This window comes from Myodes glareolus, chromosome 6 (assembly GCF_982192425.1).
Source record: "Myodes glareolus chromosome 6, mMyoGla1.1, whole genome shotgun sequence".
Taxonomy (NCBI): Eukaryota; Metazoa; Chordata; class Mammalia; order Rodentia; family Cricetidae; genus Myodes; species Myodes glareolus.
In genome coordinates this window covers 2,545,266-2,561,841 of record NC_142031.1, presented here as the reverse complement: position 1 = coordinate 2,561,841, position 16,576 = coordinate 2,545,266, and the positions used below count along the sequence as shown (strand labels likewise).

The following is a 16,576-nucleotide window of genomic DNA, read 5'->3' as shown; positions in this document are numbered from 1 at the left end:
CTGCTGCTGGTCGCTCTCAACAAAACCTCAAAACAAACCTATATTTATACCTAGACAATACATAGAAAATAAATTGTAATAGGTACTATGTTTTGCTGTGTTTTGTTTGAGAAAGGATCTCACGTAGGCCAAGACGTTCTTAAACTTCACAATTAACGGAGGATGACCTTGAACTGCGGCCGCCTCTGCCTTCAGGTCTGGGATTAAAGGTGTGTAACGTCGTGCTAGGTTTAAGCCGTACTGGGGACCGAAACCAGAGTTTCATTTATGCTAAGCAAGCACTCTGCCATCTGAGCCGTGCCCCTAACCCCTGTAACAGAAACTTTGTTACATATTAAAATAGGTGTATCTGCATACGACTACGTACGTAAATATGTATTCACATGTAAACAAATGTTTGTTTACAAGTACAGACGTCTAGTTAAATCTGAATTTTAGATAAGGGAGTTTTTTAGTCTAAGTATGTTCCACGTAACATCTGGGAACATATTTATATTGTGACTTATCTGAAGTCAAAATTCAGCCACGAGTTCCGCGGCTTGCACATAGATCCTTTATGGCGCAAAGGCGCTAGGTGCCTTTAAGGCACGAGCTCGGACTCCCCGCCCCACAATGCCGCGCGGCCGCTCGAGGTTCCCATTGGCTGAAGTTTGCTTCCGCCTCCGTACTTCCGGCCGCGGCCCGCGGCGGTTGCGGGCGGTACCTTAGGCGGCGCTGGCCCCGGCTGGCCGCGACCATGAACTTTTCAGAATCATTCAAGCTATCGGGCCTGCTTTGCAAGTTCTCCCCGGACGGCAAGTACCTGGTGAGCCGCGGTGCGCGGGGCATTACCTGTGCGTGGGCGCACGACCTGTGCAGGGGGCCAGAGCGGGTCGAAGGGGGGCGGGAAGGGGGCCCGAGCGGGACGAGGGGGGCGGCCAGGGGGACTCGAGCCAGACGAAGCGGGGCACCAGGCTCAGAACTTTTGGTTCGGACGGGGAAGATCTAGGTAGATGGCCAGGGTGTGGAAAGAGGGCCTGAGCCAGGTCGGGCTAGGGGGATCTTGGCAGGGGACTGGGGTAGGGAAGGGGCTTGTGGAGCGGGTGGCCTGGGCAGGGCAGGGATGGAGTAGGGGGTAGGTCGATATTCTGGCAGGTGGTCATGGTAGGGAGGGGGACTTGGAACAGGTGGCGCGGGCTGGGCGGATGCCAGCCTCCGGGCTCCAGTTTCCCTTTATCCAAGTTGGGTAAGGCGATGCCAGCTCATTGTTATTTTGTCACAAACGCATAGTTTATGTTTTCTCGCGTGTAAGCTGGTTAAATGGCGCCCTCCTTTTGGTCCGCGCTACTTCTCCTCCTCCATCATATGTAGATGATTTCAGTTCCAATGTTGGATGTCAGCTGTCCATTCTATGGGTGGCAGAAGAGTGTTCAAAATACACCCGTATGACCATTGTGCACTCAGAAAGCAGACACTTGGCATTAGGAAGCCATCAGGAAAAAACTCGGCTTATAAAAACTATGGTTCTGGACCAGTGGGGTAGCTTCTGTAACGGTACCTGCGCTAAACCTGATGAGCTGAGTCCCATCGCTAGAATGGAAGGGCAGAATGACACCTGCAAGCTGTCTTAACCTCCACATAAGCCACAGCCAGTGCATGACCCTCCCCACATACAAATGTAACCATACTTTTTAATGAGCTTCCTTTTACGCATTTATCATCTTCTTTAACAAGGTTTCTCTGTGCAGCCGTGGCTGCCCAGAAACTGATTCTAGTGAGTTAGGTCTCTAGAGAGCTCCCTCTTCTCCCGAGTGCTGGGATTAAAGGCATGCACCAACACCGCCTGGCTATTTTGGTTCTTAATCCACACTCGTGCTGTATTTTATCCAGGCCTTTGAGACATTGTTTAACCGCCTTATGTGTCATTCTAAGAAAGTAGGGAGTGAGTGTCAGCATAGAAGTGGTATTAGAAGATAACGGTACTGCTGGGCAAGCCCGACACCTTGAGTTCCGGAACCATGGAAGGGTGGAAGGAAAGAACTCACACAGGCACGTGTGATGCATTTTACCTTTTCCCAAGTATCTTGGTAGATTAGGGTTGTTTTACTGAAAGTTCTTGTGAACAACAAGGAGGTTTCATTAGCTGATGTTTGTGTTTGGGATTGCCCACTCATCAAAATGTTGTGAAACTCTTGATAATTGTTTCTCGGAAGTCTTGCCGTACTGGGCAGGGCTGGCCCATGCTTCCTGCTTCAGTATCTTCGATGGTTCCTAAAGAATTCATTGGACCTGGTAACTTTGGAATTCACAGCTCACAGGGCTGTAATGTGAAAACCTAAGTCCTGTGCTAGGCCCTTGTTCTAACCTGCACTTGGCTTTCACATTCTCTTTTTTCCACAGAAGACGAATTAGGCTTCCTTTTCTCTTTTTTCAATCTGCCTGTGCACCACGTGCACGCGTGTCTGTGTTAGTGTGCAACTGTACATGGGTGCCACACACACAGAGGGCAGAGGGCAACCTGAAATATGATTGCTTGACTTCCACCTGTTGGATTCATGGTCTCTTATTCTCTGCTGCATACACTAGGCTAGCTGGCCCGCCCACAAGCCCGTCTCTGCCTCCCCCCTGACCACAGGAACACTGGCATTATAAACAAGTACACCCACTTTTATGTGACTTCTGGGAATCCAAACTTGTGTCTGAGGCAAGTGCAAGTTCTTTTAGACTATAGTATAATATGCAAAGCTGGCCTCAGACTTAGAAAGTAGCTGGCATCTCCCTAGAGCTGTAGTTACAGGTGTGTCCCATCGCACCCAAGCAAAAAAATGTTTTTCTTTTTCTTTTTTTCTTTTTTTTTCTTTTGTTTTTGGTGGTGGGGGTGGTTTAGGATAGAGTTTCCCTGTGTAGCTTTAGTTGTCCTGGGACTCATTCTATAGACCAGGGTTGCCTCAAACTAAGGAATTTGCCTGTCTCTGCCTCTCCAGTGCTGGGATTATAGGTGTGCACACCAATCTAATTTTTTTTAAAAAATAAATTTACTTGCACAAATCTGGGGTTCCAGTTGATAATTTGACAGATGTACCACTGTGTACAATGATGAAACTGGGTGGTAGAACGTTTAAATCTTTGTATGCGCCAACTTTCTCCTCTTCTAATTTGGGATGAGCTGTGTAATTACTGGCAGCTCTGAGACATGCCAGACAGGAGGAATGGAGGTGACCACCTAGGCACGGAAGCACTGTTGTAACTGGAGGATTCTCTCCCACCCGCTGTTCCTGAATAACTGCTCTGAGGCTTAATATTAATTATAATTGCTTGGCCGATGGCTCAGACTTCTTACTAGCTGGCTCTACATATAAATTAACCCATTTCTAATAATCTGTATATTGCCACGTGCCCTGTGGCTTACTGGTAATGCTCTGGCATCTTACTCCTTTGGCTGCTGTTGGTGTCTTCCTGACTCCACCTTCTTCCTCTCTCTGTTCAGGTTGGCTTTTCCGCCTAGCTATATTCTGCCCTGCCATAGGCTTCTTTATTAACCAATGGTAATAAAACATATTCACAACATATAGAGGGGCATCCCACATCAGAGAGCCCTCCTGTAGAGCAGATACTACTGAGTGCTTTCTACCTCATTTTTCAGGCTTCCTGTGTCCAATACCGACTAGTGATCCGGGATGGGAAGACCCTTCAGATACTTCAGTTGTATACATGCCTGGACCAGATCCAGCACATAGAGTGGTCAGCAGACTCCCTCTTCATCCTGTGTGCCATGTACAGACGGGGGCTTGTGCAGGTGTGTACCGTGTCAGTGGAGCTTCTCCAGATGGGCCCTGGGCAGGTGTGTGTAGGCAGGTACATGCGACATATAGGTAAGGCTCATGTCAGTGTGTCCTGTGTGGATGGGTGCCTGCACGTACAGGGCATGTGGAATTGGTCCGGTGCTGTTACTGTAGCAGAGTTAGAATTAAGAAACTTTCCCAGGGGTGTAACTAGGAAGGAGTGGGGTTTTTGTATCCTCCAGTTAGGTTTGAAAAAAAATGCAATGAAACTCTAAAGTTTTTTTTCTTTAAATACCTAATTTTCTCTAATAGTTTAATCCAAATATTTTTGATGTTTAAAAAAATAGAAAAGAAGGGGCTGGAGAGATGGCTCAGTGGTTAAGAGCACTGCTTGCCCTTCTGAATGTCCTGAGTTCAGTTCCCAGCAACCACATGGTGGCTCATAATTATCTGTAATGAGATGTGGTGCTCTCTTCTGGCCTGCAGGCATGCATGCAGACAGAATACCGAGAATACTGTATACATAATAAATAAATATATCTGAAAAAAAATAGAAAAGAAAAGCACTGAAATGTTATTAGTCTTGGAGCTAGTTCTCCAGAGTGGGGGCACTTGTGTTTTAGGAAGTGCTGGAAGGCAGTGAACCGCTATTCACAAAGCCCAACTGAGTGACGTTCTAGAACGGAGACATGAGCTGACCCAATAGCATCCTCTCCCCCACAGAAGCTGCAGGTGGTACAACCATGCTCTGCAACCCTGTGTTTCTTTTATGACTCGAGGTCTGGTCACTGGAGCAGCCAGAATGGCACTGCAAAATCGACGAGGGCTCCGCAGGGCTGGTTGCTTCCTGTTGGAGTCCGGACGGCCGCCACATTCTGAATACAACTGAATTCCATGTAAGCTGGCCAAATGTGGCCCATCTTGTCCCTTGTGTCTAAAATATTCTGGGAATGTGAAAGTCTGGGTTCTGGAGTAATATGCAGGTCAGAGTTCACAAACAGTATAATTTTTAAATTCTATTTTTTAAAATGTCTTTAAAAAAAGATTTATTTATTCATGCATTTTATGTATATGAGGGCTCTGTCTTCATGCACACCAAAAGGAATCTGATCCATTACAGATGGCTGTGAACTGCCGTGTGGGTGCTGGGAATTGAACTCAGGACCTCTAGAAGAGCAGGCAAATGCTCTTAACCACTAAGCCATATTTTAGAGAGGAAAATTAGAACATTATAAAGGGTTGACAAGATGGCTCATGAGCTAAAGGCTTTTGCCACCAAGCCTGACCACCTGAGTTGGCTTCTATGAACGCACATTCCGGAAGGAGAACCGATTTGTGTGAGTTGTTCTCTTGACCACACGCATGCCTCCTGTCCTGAAACCAACGTAAAGACAAGTCTATGTCTTCTGTTACAGGCCAACTCTGTACTTGTCATGCTAACATCTTAACAGGGCCTGTGGCCTGGGCTTTTTAGAGAGTTTTCTCAACAACTTTGATCAGCAGTCCTCATGCTTGGAGTTCTGCAGACCAGAGTCCAGCCTCCAGATCCCAGACCCTCAGTTAATGGCCCAAAGGAAAAGTTACTCTCTCTAAAGTTCATGAAACATTTAAAAAAAAAAAAAAGAGTAACTTTATTCATTCAGTCACACACATACTGAAATGGAAAGGAACGTTTGGACAGAGTAAAGCATGCAGGTTGCCTTTGATGGCTTTGTTGGCTGACCACTAACTAGGTCATAGGCCTTTGCTGGTGGCCTTGAAGTGACTGTTCAGCTCAGGTGTGAAGGAATACCATGGCATAGCAAGGGGCACCCTGAGGAAGCCACTTTTTGTTATATTTTGGGACAGGGTCTCACTGGGTAGCCCCGGCTGTCCTCAGACTCTCGGAGATCTCCCTGCCTTTGCCTCTTGACGACTGAGATTAAAGCTTGTTTTGTTAGTGTTGGGTGTGTGCGAGTTCCCACGTCGGCAACATTGTGTGTCTTCCTCAGTTTTTCTCCACCTCGTTTTGAGGCAGTGCCTCTCACTTGGACTTAGCTGTCCAGCTCTGCTAGTTAAGCTAGCCCACTTGCCTGTCTCTGTCTTGCACATGCTGGGATCTTAGACAGGCCACCATACCCACCTGGCATTTGGAGTAATGCTAAATTTCCAAACTCCACTGCCCACTTGAGCTGTGAGACCTTGGCCTTGAGCACCGCCCAGCCCTGCGCTGTGGAGTCAGTGTCCCCCTCACAGACGCTCATGCAGGCATGCTAAACTAACCTTGCTGTGTGCACAGCCCGAGTCTACCTTTATCTTCTCAGCTTTGAGAGTCTTTCTAGCGATGGGAAGCATCCTAACTCCTTTCTCTCTCCCATTCTTCCTGGCAGCTGCGAATAACCGTCTGGTCCCTGTGCACAAAATCTGTGTCTTACATCAAATATCCCAAAGCCTGTCAGCAGGGTGAGTCTGCCAGCGCCCCTCACACACAATCTGTCATGGAGAGCAGAAGGCAGTGGCTGCAGTAGCATACCTCTCCCAGCCAACCTCCATGGCTGTACCTTCCTGTGTCCTTAGATATCGCCTGGCTCTCCTCACTCTGCTGTTTCCTATGTCTCTGTAAGCAAGAGCTTACGTGCTATTTCCTTGACAGCAGGATGCTGTGGAGAGTCGCAGAGGGGTGGCGTCCTGGGAGGGAGACCCTTTACCTCCCGTTAGAGTCTGGAAGGGCTCGCTTGCCTTCAGTGCCTGCTGCAGCCTCACTTCACTCACTTTTTTTTTTTTTAAAGATTTATTATTATAATCAGGTGTGTGTGTGTGTGTGTGTGTGTGTGTGTGTGTGTGTAGGTAATGTGAATGCAAGTATTTGTGGAGTCCAAAGAGGACATCCCAGTCCCTGGAGTTGGAGTTACAGGTGGTTGTGAGCTGTCTGTCTTGGGTGCTGGGGTCCAGTTTTCTGGAAAATCAGCGTACGTTTTTAACCCCTGAGCATCTCCAGCTCATTTCACTAGCTTTTCTGTCAGGGCATCACATCCGGTCACATCTGAGCATCCCAGAGCAGGGGAAAGGGACTGGAGCCCTGGGCAGAGTGCATGGGATGATGGGATGTGCATGCATCACTGCCCTCCATCCCAAAAACAAGATACAGTAGAGGGAGCAAGACACATCGGGCATCTTACTGTCTTCTTTGTTGCCATAAGCAGTTTGCAGGTCACACCGGACTGAAATGCACTGTAGGTTCATTTTGACTTTTGTAGTGTTAAGTGTTACTGTAGCTGATCTACAGTCTGGGTCTGGGTGGAGGTGGTCCTCTAGTCCTCATAAGTTATAAGTTCTGGGCTAGAGCACACACTGCTCTCCCAGAAGCACCCATGTCAGGGGCTCACAACTGCCAAAGCTTCAGCTCCAGGGGATGGGACTTGTGGACTCTGCAGGCGCTCCTGCTCTCTGTGCACAGACACATACAGACTCTAATTGAGAATAATAAAAATAAATCTAAAAACAAAAAGAAATGCAGTAACAGACGAGAGAGCTAGCTTAGGGTATAAAGTGCTTGTGCAAGGCTGCGGACATGAGTTCAGACCCCAGAGCCACTGTAGAGCAGGCTCAAGTCTACAGTCCCAGCCCTGAGTTCACATCCCAGAGCCCACTGTAGAGCAGACACAGCCACACGAGTCTGCAGCCCCATTGCTCCTACATCAAGATGGGAGCTGGAGACGAAGAATTCCAGAAGCTTGCAGGCCAGCTAGCCTGGCACATGCAGTTGCAAACAAACTATCTCAACAAGGTCCTTGGGGAGTACAGACGCCTAAGACTGCCTTTTAACCTTTATACACACATGCACGCGCACACACACACATGCCACGACACAGGTGTGCCTGGATTCACACATGCACCTCACACACAAAATAGCAAGCTGGCTTTTGACCACAAGTGTCTCCTGTAGTTTCTTTGTGGAACATACTTACCAGCTAGGCCCTGCATTCAGTCAGTGACATTTGTGACACACTAAAAATCAGGTACTTGGGTTCCCACCTGACTTGCAGGAGTGAGATCTCTCTGCTTGTCAGGTTCCCGTGTGACAATGCCCTGCACACCACATTTCTGGGGCTTCCTCTTCTCTTGCTTGGTTCTTTCCCTTGTCCCTTGTAAAGTCCCTGCTGTTCTGGGCATTTGTCCACGCTCTGGATCCAGTACCTTCTCTCTCCACAGGGATAACTTTCACCAGGGATGGCCGCTACCTGGCCTTGGCAGAGAGGCGGGACTGCAGGGACTATGTGAGCATCTTCGTGTGCAGCGACTGGCAGCTCCTCCGGGTAGGGCGGTCCTCTCCTGCTGGGGGTGGGGGGGGTAAGAGGGGCAGAGCCAGTGTTCTGATGATCCCAGGGGCCTTTGCAGTCCCTGGTGTAGGCAGAATGAGGTTTCTGTGGCCAGAGGGCAGGGGTACTGTGTATGCCTTTAAGCAGTGCACACTAAGTGTGATCCAGACCTTGTGTACACACTTGGTGCATGCTAGACGCTGGCATGAATTTTGAATCCTCATTTGTGTCAGGGAATGCCTCGCTGGGAGGAATGCTGTTGAGTTGGCCCTAGGGCAAGATGCCTCAGGAGTGTTGACGTCAGCACATCACTCTCTATGCACACACAGCTCAGACCCATGAACAGATATCCGAGGGGGCACACTGGAAAGCAGGCTGCAGGAGGATGAGAGCTTATGGGCCTTGCCTGGAATCGTTGGCATTCACCAGAACAGCATGCAGATATTTTGTCTGTGCATGTGAAATGATACATGTGCCAGAAGCATTGGTTATAAAGTAAATGCACTTATCTAAGGAAATTTTTTTCAAATTGTCGTGTTTTTCTGTTGTCTGGAAGCACTTTGACACAGATACGCAGGATCTCACAGGGATCGAGTGGGCCCCGAATGGCTGTGTGCTGGCAGCGTGGGACACTTGCTTGGAGGTATAGCACATGGCCAGCAGCACATTCTTTCTCGAGAACACGCACCTGCAGGTACCTGTGTGTGCTTTTACTGCAGCGAGCTGCTGGGCGCTGAAGCCTGCACTCGCTACCTGTGACCTGTCTACATGTTTGTCTGCAGTACAAGATTCTGCTCTACTCCTTGGACGGACGCCTGCTCTCCGCATACTGTGCCTATGAGTGGTCCCTGGGCATCAAGTCTGTGGCCTGGAGCCCCAGCAGTCAGTTCCTGGCCATTGGGAGCTATGACGGAAAGGTGGGAAATGGCTCAGGGGTAGGCCACCTCCGTGAGCTGCCTGCATGTAATCCTCATGGTTCCTTCCCCAGGTGCGCCTCCTTAATCACGTGACCTGGAAGATGATCACCGAGTTTGGGCATCCTGCAGCCATTAATAATCCCAAGACAGTAAGTCTGCATGAATCTTGACTTGAGTATGGTGGTGTCTCTGGTGCTGTGAGCTGCTCTTGACTTCCTCGGTTACTGTGATGTTGTCTTCCTTGTCCCTGTGCCCTCACACACTCTTTTTTCAAGGGCATGTCTAGTCCAGGCTTCTCTGTGGACTGTGCTTGTCCTAGCCAGATGCTGTGTTCATCCATGCTCTGTCCTTTGCCGGTCCCTGGTGTTCGCAGCGGGGACTGGGGAGTCCTGAACATCTGCCGTCCTGCCAGGCACTGTGCAGACAAGCAGGAAGGGCCAGGAGAGTTGTTCTGTGCAGACCTTGGGGAGCAAGGGGCAGCTCAGGTCCGGGAACCAGGAAGGCATGTTCTGTAGCTCCATAGTGTTGAGTCTGCGCTGTCTTCTGTCAGTCCGCAGCAAGGACAGACTTCTGCTTTCCTTGTAGAGGTCACCCATCCACTGAGGTGCTAGACCTGAGGAGGACAAGGAAGGGGCAGGGCTGCAGGCCAGAACCCTGGAGGAAGGAAGAGCTGGGCAGAGGTGAGGCTTTGGCTTAGAGTGTGCTCTTCCAGTACCAGTGGATGGCCTTGGCTGAGCTCAGGCGAGGGATAGCAGGCCGCCAAGGTTTGCCTGTGGTTCATGCGTCTAGGTCTCTTCGTGTGTGCTGTGGTTTCTCTACCCGGGACTGGTGTATAAATCAGCTTTGTTACTGGGACAGGATCACTTTAAAGGAAAAGGGGCTTCAGTCCGTGGACCCTTTGCCTTCTTACTTTGGGCTTGTGTTGAGGCAACACACTGTGGTAAGGAGCAGAAGGCAGAGCAGAGCTAATCTTAGAGCAGCCAGAAAGGAGAGAGGAGGGACAGGTGAGGTCCCAATATAGGCTTTTAAGGCACACCTCCAGTGACCTGCCTTATCCCCCCATACACTGTTTAAAGTTACTGCCAGCCCCCAGTAGTGCCACAGGCTGGCAGCCGAGCCCCAGCTCAAGGGCTTTAAGACCCACATGAGCAGCAAGTCTGTCGTGCCTGGCTGTTTGCTGCTTCCACAGGCTTGCTGCTCACTGCCCTCTGGCCTGGCACCCACAAGCCACTTCTGCATGGCTGTGACATTGTTTACCATGACACAGCCATGTAGTCCGTGCCCATCTCTAAAGGACAGCCTGGTCAGCAGGACCGAGGTGGCAGCTGAGCTGTCCTTCACTGGTCAGACTGGTGCTCTTCTTCCCGAGTCCCTGGTTCTTGTCACAAACTGGTTAGTGGCCAAATCATGTTTTTCAGGTTGTGTATAAAGAAGCTGAGAAGATCTCACAGCTGGGGCTGGGCCACCTGTCCTTCCCACCACCCCGAGCAGTAACTGGTGCCCTCTCTACCTCAGAGAGCAAATGTAAGCAGCTGTGTCTTCCATGGGAGAAATCTTGTCCTTAGTCTCAGATGAGAATCCTGTCCGTGTGAATCTCAGGTGCTGTTTGTTTGGGCGGGGGAGATTCTAAGCTGGGGTCTGAAGCTCCCTGCAGCATAGGTCACAGTGCTCTCCTGTGAAGCTCACCTTTCCCACACTGCCCTGTAGTCCGTGTGCCCTCATCCCAGCTGTCACAGTCGCTTAACAGTCCTGGCCATCGACAGTTCTCTGATGGACCTCAGAGGGATTGGGGAGGAGAGAGAACAGGAGCAGACATGTACTTCGTAGCTTAGCCTTTTCACTTCCTGCCCTGCAGGGAAATGGGCAGGGACCTGCATGCAGGCTTGCAGGGTTGAGGGCAGCCAGGCTTGAGAGGCGCTGCTCATACTGGCTGGGGTTTATCTAACGTCTTCTGCTGGTTGATAATCTTCCTTCACCTCCCAGCTGGAAAAGGGCGGCTGTCTGTGCAGATACTGGTAATAGGTAGACCTGCCAGATGTTCAGGTAGCTGGGACTAGCTCAGAAAGCAGACCTTCCTGTGGGGCTCCAGACTGCATGGGCCTGTCCCGACTTGGGGCCCTCTCGGCAGCAGAACCGAACGCTTGTCCACCAGAGAACTTGTGAGCAGGCCTCTTCCCACAGCAGATCTGTTGCACACTCGCTGGCCTGTTTTCCTTTCCCCCCTTTAACCGGCACCCTGCATGTCTTCCCTGCTGTGTTCCAGATGAGATCGCCTCTGGGCCAGTTGTCTTGCAGACTCTGAAGCCGGTTGCTGACAGAGCGAACCCTAGGAAGGGAGTAGGGATGCTGGCTTTCAGTTCTGACAGCTACTTCCTGGCAACAAGAAACGGTCAGTGTCATACTCCTGGACAGGATCAGGTTTTCACTGCACCCCTTGATGCCAAGAGCAGAAATGAATGAGAAGCAGCTCAGGACGGCAGCTGTGTGCTGCTCTCCCTGTGGACGGTCTGCACAGCAGCTCCTAGCTCGTCGGCCCACGCCCTGGCTAACCGCCTACTCCAGCATTGGCCTCTGTGGCTCTGGTTTTGTTTGCATGTTTTCACAATTACAAATGTAGAAACCACAGGGGAAAAAGAGGGATTTGTGGCCTTTGAGGGGCTTTGTTTCGGACGCTAGTCCTTTGAGCCAGGGTTTGCTAGAAGAGGGCCGGCACTGACATGGTGCCCCATCTCTGTTTCCTTGCAGACAATGTCCCCAACGCTGTCTGGGTCTGGGACATTCAGAAGCTGAAGCTGTTTGTGGTGCTGGAGCATTTGTCTCCAGTGCGCTCATTTCAGTGGGACCCACAGCAACCAAGGCTGGCCATCTGTACAGGCGGGAGCAAGGTGTACCTGTGGTCCCCAGCAGGCTGTGTGTCAGTGCAGGTACCTGGGGAAGGTGAGCATATCCCAACAAACGGACACGGTGACTCATCTGCTAAGCCTACCGCCATGTGTAGCAGTGACATGCTCCCCACCCCCGTGTCTTTTAGCAGACTTGCAGGACCTTGCCTAGTGCGTAACCTGCTGCCCTAGCTTTATAGGCTTCGGCTCTGTCAGTCTTGGGCTCACCAGGAGGCTCACTTAATCCTTAGGAGGCCCCTCCCTGGTCCTGGTCTCTACTCTAACCCTGACCACCTGTCTCTCTAGGTGACTTCCCAGTGCTTGGACTGTGCTGGCACTTGAGTGGGGATTCCTTGGCCCTCCTTAGCAAGGATCACTTCTGTCTCTGTTTCCTGGAGACCAAAGAGGGGGCTGGCGCAGCCTGTGGACAACGGGATGGCCATGCCTAGGACCTGAGTGGAAACTGAGGCGACAAGCCCTGCTGGTTTCAACACAAGCAACAGCTGCGCAGGCTCCTGATGGGACGGGATACCCAGTTTTCTGTGACGTGTTCTGTAAATATGTATAAACTTGTAATATAAAATAGGTATTTGCTAATCCATGGGACAAGGGTGGTCATTTCCCTCAAGGCCTTGGGTCACAGGTTCAAGGTCTGTCTTAGGAGGATGAAGAATCCTGAGGTAACAGCACTTAGCTGCCTTATGTCTCTTTGCTGTTCCCTGAGTTGTTTCCAGAGTGCTCTGGACCAAGGGTGACTACTGTGGATCTGTGCAGCCCCTCTGCAGCAGGATGTCCTCAGAAGTGCTGTGAAGCCAGCCTCCCCCAGCAGTTCTGCCTGGCTGAGTGAAAGCACTTAGCCCACCCAGCATAGCTCCACATCTCTAGCAAATGACCTGAAAGCAGCCAGACCAAAATGTTGGGATATCTGAACCAGTACTCTAACCTGGACCGTGGACTTGCCCATCTGAATTTTTGTGAAGAGGACTATGAGAAGGGTCCATAGCCAGCCAGCAGGTTCAGTCCCTCAGGCCTCAAAACAGCCTTTGGTTGGTGCATCTGTTTTTGTGACAGTAACTTCAACAAAGAGCGACTTCATTTGGTTTTCAGTGTCTTTACTACAAGACCAAAAGCAAAGGATAAAGACCAAGTGCACCTGAGGTCATTCTGGTCACACCCATGGTTAACTTAAAGCTGCAGCAGAGGTATCAACTGACAGGCCCGCATCTACAGTGTACTGACAGGTGCTAGAGCCACAGGGGAAACCGTGTGTGGCTGGCGTGGTGAAGCTCAGCAAAGTTCGGTGGGCCCTGATGGCACCTGATGCCGGGGGATGCAGGCTGGTCTGTTTATTAATAAACATGCACTTTTTAAACCAAACCACTCAGTCCCTTTTAAACAGAGACAGGATGATATAAACCCACCACCATGACTTCCAGAAGGGCCCGGATTATGTCATGAGACTGACTTTCCCTAGGCCTAGGAAAACTGCTGTATTAACACAAGCTGGATTAAATTTACAAAGTGTGACTTCAGGTCACACATATTCACGGAAGGGCAGTTTCGCTAGGAGCGGCCAGGCAGGCTGTCTTTCTTGTAACTGGTCTGCTGACTGCTATTGTATTTAGCTTTTAAAAAATGGGCTGAATTTCAAAATACAAAACTTGAAGGGGGGGAGTTAATGCAAGTGCAGTAACAGTGCAGGCACGGGTAACTCCGCTCCGCCCGTGTCCAACAGTTTGTATTCAGCAGAAGTGGGCGGGCACATTCTGCTCAGCATGCTGGAGGGGCAGGGCAGGAAGAAGCAGCCCAGCAGGGACATTGGAGAAAACATTTATGTGGAGTTACAGAAGGAACACAGTGGCATAGGGACAGCCAGTATTTCTGCCTTCATGTATCATGTTGCCAAGGTGTCCAGTATCCAACTAAATATATACAACTCGCTTGACTATTCTAATCGGGCACCTAAAGGGCCATGCCTGTGTTCTCTGACTGCAGTGGGTAGCAAGAGGTGGCACACTGAGTCCCCTCCACTGTGGTTTTCATGGGGACACGAAAAGACTAGAAGCCTATCTTGCCCCTGGTCATGGAGTAACCCAGCTTGGCTTCGTTGTTAATGAAGGACATGAGCCCCACGTAGGTCTCAATGAGGAGTGGACGCTCCAGCACCAGCACGCTATTCGCCTGTCCTGGCAGTGGGCTTTCCTTCTGGGCCTTCTTGACAGCTTGGATCAGGAGAGCCTTGAAGCTTTCCAACTTTAAAGAGAGAAGAAACATGGAGCTTTAACCTCACGGCAGACAACAGTACTCCACTACACGGGGAAACGAGGATTCTGAGAAGTCATCAGGTCAGGTGCTAAGAGCTGTGTCACCTGGTGACTCATCTGTCCAAACGCCATTCCACTCTAGATAGTACCGCTCTGTCACTAGAGATACCATGAGGAGACTCAGCACATGTCCTGAGGTGATATGAATTACACTGAACATGTGACCTCTGACAACACCATCGCCACACGCTGCACACTGGCGTGCTGTGCACTCAGGAGACCATCACGGATGGAGAAATTCTGAGGACTATGACGTCACCCATTGACAGGACTTTCTCAACCCTACCATAACCTGTCTGGAATGCATGTACACAATGCACTATGTGCTTCACGTTTGCCCTTTTGAAGGATCTCAGGACTCCCCCGGCCCCTCCCAAGTACCCGCCTGCACCAGCAGCAGCACCTGCACCAGCACCTGCAGAGCCTCACCGGGACCACAACTCGCCCCCCTCTAGACTAAGCATCCTGCGGCGGATGGGGGTCTCCCTGTGTTCCAAGGCCCCACTATCAGGGCCTGTACTTCGAGTGCTCACACTCACTGCTGGCCCTGGGCCTCGGATCGGCTTACATGGCACAGAGATGCAGTCTTCTCGTCCAAGCCAGCCATTGGATGTTCTATGAAGGTGGCGTAGGGCATGTTTGTGGACCAGGGGTTCCATCTGTTGATGAAAGAAGGGCGGCTCTGCTTGTCCCACTGAATGCGAACCCCAAAGCCTTCTCGCCTGATGGAAGAGGGGAAGAGAGCCTTGCTTACCACCGGAGTCCAACGCTGCAGCCAGCTGCTATCAGGGAAGGCAGGGACAGCTGGGGTTCAGTGTGACAACAGTCTCCACTAGCTGCTGCAAGCACTCTCTGAGCGTAAGAAGTTCATGTCTTGGTGATGCTAAGGCTCATCTTTACAGCCAATGAAACTGGCATACAGTTCAGTCTGGCCAAATTATGGATGTGTTCATTCCTTAATGTGTTACTGAATATTTATGCTCGCAGCCACTAGCTTCCTGGATTCCCTATTCAAATTTCCATAGACTGGGCACAGGTCTGTGGGCCTCTTTTTAAGTTTTTCAAGACAAGGTGTCTCTGTGTAGCCCTGGCTATACTGGAACTTACTTTGAAGACCAGGCTGGTCTCAGATTTACAGAGATCCGCCTGCCTCCTGGGTGCTGGAATTAAAGGTGTATGCCACTACCACCCAGCAGGTATGGGCCTCTTAAGTTTCATAATACTTCTTTTATAGCAAGCTGACCAGCTCTTGAAAACTGGCTGTTAGGTGTTTTCTAATGTATCCGATTTTTAGTACATTCAATCAATGAATCAATCAATCTGTTTTTCTTTTAAACAGGAACCAGAAAAAGACTGAACACATACCCCATGTTCCCATCCTACTGGAGGTAAAATGCCCAGTCTGGGGAGTGTTCAGTACTTAACATAGCCTTTAACAGTGGGCCAGGATTCCACAAATCCTACTGGCAACCGGTTTCTAGTGCAGCAGCCCTTTTAAGGTGGCACTGGGCCGCCCTCAAGTCAGTTTCTATTTTAAGGCCCTCTCCACTGGTCCTTCAAGATGAGAGGCCTTTAGCTCGCAAAAGAGTGGAACAAAACCACTTACAGGGTTCGCAGGGGCCCTGCCTGCTGTGTAGTGCGCTGGTGCACCTACTTGTTGAGCGACTTCGGAGGGAACTGGAATTCTCCACAGGAGATGGTATCCACCGCGCTGAGCGCTACCCTGACCACCTGCTGGCACTGAAGGCTGATGAAGTCATACTTGCAGATGAGCAGTGACTGGTCGGTGACCAGCACCAGCCGCTCCTTCTCGTTGTTCCAGTGGTCCACCCTGGAGGGGAGAGGGACCGCCTGTCACCAGGGCCCCCGCCCGCTGCCCACCCGGCGGCCGCGAGGCGAGGTTCTCACGCGCACTCGCGCAGGCTTACTCGGTCAGCAGCCACACCCCCTGGATCTCGCCGTCCTCCACGGGTCGCACGACGGCGCGGATCTCCTCCACCGCCTGCTCGATGGTGCCGGGCCGGAAAACGAAGTACTCCTTGACGCGGGCGCGACGTGTCGGGTCGTGGACGCTCAGCGGCCACAGCGTCTGGCGCAGAGGCGTGCCCGTCCCCGGCCGGCCTGCTCCCGCATCCTCGCCGGCCGCCAGCAGCGCCGTGGGGCTTGTGCCCGCCGAGTCCACCGTGTCCCGCAGCTGCAGCATCGCGCCGCCGCCACCCGCCGGCCCCACAGACGCGGCCGCCGCCCCGGCGTCCGTCCGTCCGCGCCCCGCCCTCGACCGCCCCGCGATTGGCTCGTTCCCCGGCCGTCTCCTGCGATTGGCTGTAGCGCGCTGCCGTTCAGAATCACCGACGCCCCAGACCGGAAGCAGCCGCCATGCGCGGAGCCACTTCC

General features: G+C 51.2%; 2 protein-coding genes across 2 annotated transcripts; one reads left to right on the top strand and one right to left on the bottom strand.

The window, feature by feature from the left end:
- Nucleotides 1–657: 657 nt before the first annotated feature.
- Wrap73 (WD repeat containing, antisense to TP73) lies at nt 658–12,459 on the top strand. Its single transcript, XM_048416378.2, has 12 exons — nt 658–805; nt 3,623–3,775; nt 4,541–4,657; nt 6,131–6,203; nt 7,953–8,056; nt 8,616–8,702; nt 8,842–8,976; nt 9,048–9,125; nt 10,395–10,500; nt 11,240–11,365; nt 11,722–11,913; nt 12,165–12,459. Exons 1-12 carry the CDS (start codon nt 737–739, stop codon nt 12,305–12,307), a joined length of 1,383 nt encoding a protein of 460 aa, XP_048272335.1. The 5' UTR covers nt 658–736; the 3' UTR covers nt 12,308–12,459.
- Nucleotides 12,460–12,953: 494 nt separating this feature from the next.
- Tprg1l (tumor protein p63 regulated 1 like) lies at nt 12,954–16,416 on the bottom strand. Its single transcript, XM_048417966.3, has 4 exons — nt 16,111–16,416; nt 15,837–16,013; nt 14,751–14,904; nt 12,954–14,111 (listed from the first exon to the last, which is right to left on the bottom strand). The coding sequence occupies exons 1-4, from the start codon at nt 16,383–16,385 to the stop codon at nt 13,917–13,919; spliced, it is 801 nt and encodes a 266-aa protein (XP_048273923.2). The 5' UTR covers nt 16,386–16,416; the 3' UTR covers nt 12,954–13,916.
- Between the last annotated feature and the right edge of the window lie 160 nt (nt 16,417–16,576).

Excerpts from the sequence above, each read along its gene's own strand:
- Tprg1l (XM_048417966.3), bottom strand. The coding sequence starts at position 16,385 with ATGCTGCAGCTGCGGGACACGGTGGACTCGGCGGGCACAAGCCCCACG. Across the intron at positions 14,905-15,836 it reads CCTCCGAAGTCGCTCAACAA|GCGAGAAGGCTTTGGGGTTC; the intron begins GTAGGTGCACCA and ends CTCTTCCATCAG. Across the intron at positions 14,112-14,750 it reads AGACTGCATCTCTGTGCCAT|TTGGAAAGCTTCAAGGCTCT; the intron begins GTAAGCCGATCC and ends CTCTCTTTAAAG.
- Wrap73 (XM_048416378.2), top strand. The coding sequence starts at position 737 with ATGAACTTTTCAGAATCATTCAAGCTATCGGGCCTGCTTTGCAAGTTC. Across the intron at positions 806-3,622 it reads CCCCGGACGGCAAGTACCTG|GCTTCCTGTGTCCAATACCG; the intron begins GTGAGCCGCGGT and ends CTCATTTTTCAG. Across the intron at positions 3,776-4,540 it reads ACAGACGGGGGCTTGTGCAG|GTCTGGTCACTGGAGCAGCC; the intron begins GTGTGTACCGTG and ends TTATGACTCGAG.